General features: G+C 34.9%; 1 protein-coding gene across 1 annotated transcript; it reads left to right on the top strand.

Annotated features, from left to right (window-relative positions):
• The first annotated feature begins 1451 nt into the window (after positions 1-1451).
• On the top strand, positions 1452-5989 carry LOC106131885 (corepressor interacting with RBPJ 1). Its single transcript, XM_013331147.2, has 5 exons — positions 1452-1685; positions 2326-2420; positions 2787-3037; positions 3697-3952; positions 5860-5989. The coding sequence occupies exons 1-5, from the start codon at positions 1614-1616 to the stop codon at positions 5918-5920; spliced, it is 735 nt and encodes a 244-aa protein (XP_013186601.1). The 5' UTR covers positions 1452-1613; the 3' UTR covers positions 5921-5989.
• The last annotated feature ends 18 nt before the right edge of the window (positions 5990-6007 follow it).

Genomic DNA, 6007 nt, shown 5'->3' with positions numbered 1-6007 from the left:
TTGTCACTGTCACATGTGCACACGTAAATGGTGTTTTTATCCTTTTCTGATAGCCCATCATTACAATAGAAAAGGATCACAATAGAATTTTATACTATCACTGATAGCATAAAATTTAACCTCAGAGTGTAAAGGACAACTTTGTTGTGTGCGTAAAATTTATTTGCGTCTGGTGTCTGCTTAAATAAACAAACTGGAATACAAACATGGCGGACTAGAGATAATATTTTATCGATGGATGAGTGAGTTAAGATTGTTCATTTACGATCACAGTTGTAACTATAAAGTTAAATACGCCTGTGATTTGGTTCTACATCGGGAATCCTAACTATCTTGGCTATAATCTAAGATCCAACAATATTGTATCTATCACCTATGTCATTCTAATGAAAAGTGTTTGGAAATCAAATATAATTAATATCCTATGATTCAGATTATAGCTAAACCGCTGGACCGTTTGTGATGTTTGGTGTGGATGAAGTTAAATACCCGAGTTCAAATTAAGGTTACTTTTTATGTAAATAATTCAATCTCCCAAATGGCTGCAATTAGTGATGTACCGTGCCCGGTAGTAATGTACATTGCCAGGGACTGGAAATTTAGCTGGAATCACTGCAGGAAACGTTCCCAAAATAAGATTTTACTGGGCACAAAATCTCCGACATTCACGTTTAAAGGGTTAAAAGATAAATGATATCAATAACTATGAGATAAATTATAGCAATTGTTTGTGTCTTATTTGAAGTATTTATGTTCTTTTGGATCTTCGAGATTTCGTTTTGACTAAATTATATAAACTTTATGATAAGCGATTGCCAAAAGATGTTGCTGTGCCTGTAGCGGGAGCGATGATTCGAGCTCGACCGCCACCAAAGGGAAGATCTTCCGCCTGGTAAGGTGTTATGCCTGGATATTTTCTTGGCCAGATATTTTCTATGCCAATTTATAGCCATTCCCTTCGCCAAGATTCTTTCCTTGGTAAATTAAAACGAAAAAAAAATACTTTAACATAACTTAGACCCTAATTTATTGATAAGATTTTATATTCGATGATTTTCGACACTAGCACCCGTGTTTATGTTCTCGATGTGAATGAAATATTGAGAATAATACAAGTTTCTAAAGCTCACAAGTAAGAATACACTTTATGATAGATAATAAATTAACCAAATATTAACCACTTACCGGTGAAAGGTTAGATTCGGCCTATTTTTGCTTTGGCATAGGCTACAATATGCTATAGAACACTTCATCTTATAGTTTATTTTCGATAATGTTAGTACATCGAAGCCAATGAAGAGGGCGCTGACAAAAGAAAGTAAATGTTTTGTCTCCCGTTAAACCACTGTTGTGAAAAAGAGACACATATATCATTGTTATTTCTGAGTCAAGTTAAACAATTACGGCAATTCCTTATGATAGTTCTTCAGAGGTCTTTAGACATTATATATTTATTATCTGTGGTTCAGTCTAAGCCAACAGACAGTCTAATAAAATTATAATATACAGAAAGTTGTTTTAAGCTTTCTTTACGTCTGTTTACAGTCTGTCACTCACCATCTACAATCGTGCTATTTTTCAGTAAATTTAAATAACTAACAAACTAAATAACCATGGGGAAGGGCTTCAACAATTATATGTGTAAAAAATTCTTTCATCCTGCCTCCAGAGATAACTTGAAAAGGGTATGTACTCTTTTTTATCTATTACCTATTAGGTACATATTTATATCAATGTATAATGATAAGAATGGCGAGGGGTCCAATGACCCATCGCCATTCTTAACGTTGATATTTGTTTGTTTGGTCTGCATATTTCAACCCACCAAATAATCATTTACTATATGCACAACATAACCTTTAGCATTCACCCTTGGTGGATCCAAACTAGGTTGGTCGTATTTTGGTCGATTATGAAAATTTTAACCATAACTGTGGTAAAGGTAAATTGTAGAAATATACCAATAGAAACGAATGTACAGCTAATTGTTGTACATACATACATACATATGGTCACGTCTATATCCCTTGCGGGGTAGACAGAGCTAACAGGCATGAAAAGACTGAATGGCCACGTTCAGCTATTTGGCTTCATGATAGAATTGAGATTCAAATAGTGTCAGGTTGCTAGCCCATCGCCTTACTAAGAATCCCAAGTTTGTAAGCCTATCCCTTAGTCGCCTTTTACGACATCTATGGGAAAGAGATGGAGTGGTCCTATTCTTTTTTGTATTGGTGCCAGGTACCACATGACAAATTTTTAACTGTATAGTCATTACTACTACAGTAGGTAGTGTATAAATATTATTACTGCATTTCCATTCAGGTATGGATGGCTGAACAGAAAACTGAAGCATATAAGAAGAAACAAGAAGAATTACGTGTACAATATGAAAAAGAACAAGAACTTCATGAAAACAAGTATGTTAAAATAAAATTAGTTGTTTGATGCAAACCTTGTGAATACTTAAACTTTTACAAAATAGTGAATGACTCATGCTACGCAACCTAGTTTGATATCCCATGAACTTTATTAATATTTTATTGATAGACCCTGAAATTATTGTATTATGAACATACATAAAACTTTACTCTTTAATTTGTGTATTGTATATATTTTTCTAATATGTGTTTATTACTTGTCATAGGCCTCCTCTAATCGTGCATTTCTCCTGCTTTTTAATATAATTGTCTAAGAGTCCTTAACCTAAAAGGTGCATGCTTATGAATTACTAACTATTGCAGAATTTCTTATTAATATAATGAAAACCATAATAATTATTACAGAGCATTGCTGAGCAAGGATAGCAAAGATAAATTGAGCTTGAACTTTATGTACGAACCTCCACCAGGAGTAAAAAAAGAACGTGAACGTGAGGATAATGAACCAGAGTACAAATTTGAGTGGCAACGTAAATACAATGCGCCCAGAGAGAGCTACTGCAAGGGTGATAATGAAATTCGAGACCAGCCATTTGGTATATTGGTCAGGAATGTAAGATGTATCAAGTGTCACAAATGGGGACATATAAACACAGGTAAAACAAACATTTCTTGTTTTAGTCTTATAAAAAATTTTTTTAGTTCTTTGAGGAGGAAAAATAACCATATTTCCCAGTGTTTACTAGGGGAAGGGGCTCAAAGAAAACTACCAATACAAAAAAATAATTTCTTCTCCTCGCGTTGGCTTAGTTCTCTCACTTGACCCTGCAACCTTTGCTGTAGAAACTTACCCATATTGTATCATGGTAGCACATACAGTTGCCTGATATTATGTATTTCCTCACAATGTCTTCCATCAACTCAACTAATCTAAAGTTTTTTTGTGAATATTAACCTTCAAATAAATAAAATAACAATAAAGTAATTATTTAAGGGGAGCCCATACAACAAACGTATTTTGTATGTCGACAGCACCATCTAATTAATTTCTATAAACTTATTAGAAGTGGACATGCAACATGGCATATATTGACCACACTGTAGTTCTATTCTGATTTGCGCTAGATGACTTTGTTATGAAAACTCATATTTCTTTAATTTAATTTCATATGAATAAGCAATTTTTTGGTCAATTTCAATTAACAGGTAGAACATGAAAAAAAAACTAAGAAAACATGATGATGGTACAGAACCCTTCGTGACTCGCACTTGCCCGGGTTTTATTAAATAGTTCAATTATAATATTATTTTGCAGACAAAGAATGCTCTATGTATTCACTGTCAATGAGTGAGGCTCGTGCCTTGCAAGCGTCCACTTCAGCACCTGAAGAAGAGGAAGAAAAACCAGATGTGCCCACACTGATGCAGCATATGCGGGACTCTGGGCTAGTTATGAAGCCAGGTGCAATGCCACTAGCTGCCACAAAGATTGAAGACAATGACACAACAAGCTTGACTGAAATGGATCTTATTAGCCAATTATCTAAGAAACAGAAGAAAAAGCTTTTGAAGTGAGTGGTGTAACCTTAAACCATTTTAGTACAAATTTGGATAATATATGGTTAGCGTAAAGTACCCGAAACCGCCGAGCTTGCATGAAGAGAGTTATGAATGCGGATAAAGCGAAGGAAATATGCAGAGATTGTGGCAAGTGGAAAGAGGTAGTCTCTGCCTACCCCTCCGGGATAGAGGCATGATTTTATGTATGTATGTATATGGTTAGCAAATAACTTGTCAATCAACCTCTGCCATACTATATTGAAATTACATAAGTAAAACTGCATGCTTGCCTGCCTGATATTTCTAGTCTATGTCCATACAAATAGTAAAATTGTAACAGACCAATGTACCTATGTACTTGAAAGATATTGCTTAAATATCTATGTTTATACCCTATAACTGTCTGTATGTTGGTACTTGCATCACGCGAAAAGTATTGCTCCGATCTGAATGTGGTTTTCTTGGTTTAACTTAAAATGTGGTGTATTGATAAGGTGACCATACGTCCCGCTTTCGGCGGGATTGTCCCGCTTTCAGGCTGTCTGTCCCGCTGTCCCCAGCGAGAGCAAAAATGTCCCGCTTTTTCAAACAAAACAAATTTTTATACTTATTTTATATCAACATTGCACTCAAATCTCGCAGACGAGAACAGTCAGTCAAAAATACTAAATGTACAGACAAAATATTTTTACTGATTTATTATATGTATAGATAATTATTTATAAATAACATTAAGTATATTAATGGTACTTATATCTTTTTATTTACATCTATACAAAATTCCGTTAGGGTCGCGCTCTGACGCAAAAAAAAATGGTCACGTTATGTATGGAATACTTTCTGAAATTGTCTATTAATACAGGGGTTAGTGCGGTAAACAGAAACTCAATTTTTATTTTATTGAGTTGCTGTTTTCGACACACGAAGTCGTGGAAACCACCCACAACTGTACCCCGGTTTATACTTAAAAGGCGGGTATGTTCGCAACAGACTTTATTCAATAAATTATAAAGGAAGGAAGTACAATTTTGACATTGCGTTTTGATACGCATGTCTTGAAGTGTCGCTTATTATTTTTGGGATTTTTAAAATAAAAATTAGGAGCTGTTTTTGAATAAAATTTGCCTTTAATGCGAAAATCGAAAAAAAAACAAAAAACAATCGGACGCGTGCATTTTGTCAATGTGGCACAAAGGAGGATGGATACTTGCTTGGAATAATATCCTTGTAATGTAGGTATCCTTTTCTTTAGACATGTAAGTACAGGTCTACCACTTTTATAAGTTACATCGGCATTGTTCGACGGCGCAGAATAGTACAACCGACCGCCATATCTGGCCGAATGAAAACATTAGTGGAAAAACGAACTTATTGCTACTACATAGGATTTTAAATCCCAAAACAACAGGAGTCGTGTATCTCGCTCATTATAAGTTGTACCAGACAAATACCGACTACCGCGATGCCGCGACGGCGTGGCGCTCCTTCGAACTCCAGACATGGCGCGTACGCAATTAGCCAATAGCGAACGGTTGTCATCCGGCGTTCAAATGGCGTACTATGATTGGCACAGATATTTTCGCGCCATGACAAAAATTGATTTCTGCGCAGGTATACCGGTGTAACTTATGAAAGTGGTAGTACTGTAATTTGGTTTGTTTTGATAAGTGGGGGTGATAGAGTGTGTATCAAAACGCAATGTCAAAATTGTACTTCCTTCCTTTTTATTGAATAAAGTCTGTTGCGAACATACCCGCCTTTTAAGTGATATTTTGACACTATTTTTATACCTATAAACGTGCAGAGCCGGTCGCTAGTTTGGAACAAAACTAGTGTATGGAAAATTAACCATTACAGGTTTCAATCGGTAAAAAAAAGATAAATAAATCAGTTCTAACATGTTCTCTTTTGTTTTCAGGAAACTTGAGAAACTGGAAAAGAAAAAGGATAAAAAACATAAACATAAGTCTAAACGTTAAGTTTGTTAATGTCAGCAAACATTTTCACTTGATATATAAGATACCTAATAATATATGTATTGGCCAATATATTATGAAGTTTTATTG

Source organism: Amyelois transitella, chromosome 5 (genome assembly GCF_032362555.1).
Source record: "Amyelois transitella isolate CPQ chromosome 5, ilAmyTran1.1, whole genome shotgun sequence".
Taxonomy (NCBI): Eukaryota; Metazoa; Arthropoda; class Insecta; order Lepidoptera; family Pyralidae; genus Amyelois; species Amyelois transitella.
Note: the sequence above shows the minus strand (reverse complement) of the source record. Positions and strands in the feature narration are given on the sequence as shown.

Bases quoted from the DNA above. Each gene is read 5' to 3' on its own strand.
- LOC106131885 (XM_013331147.2), top strand. From the start codon at position 1,614: ATGGGGAAGGGCTTCAACAATTATATGTGTAAAAAATTCTTTCATCCT. The intron at 2,421-2,786 runs GTATGTTAAAAT...TAATTATTACAG, and splicing joins CAAGAACTTCATGAAAACAA to AGCATTGCTGAGCAAGGATA. The intron at 3,953-5,859 runs GTGAGTGGTGTA...TTTTGTTTTCAG, and splicing joins CAGAAGAAAAAGCTTTTGAA to GAAACTTGAGAAACTGGAAA.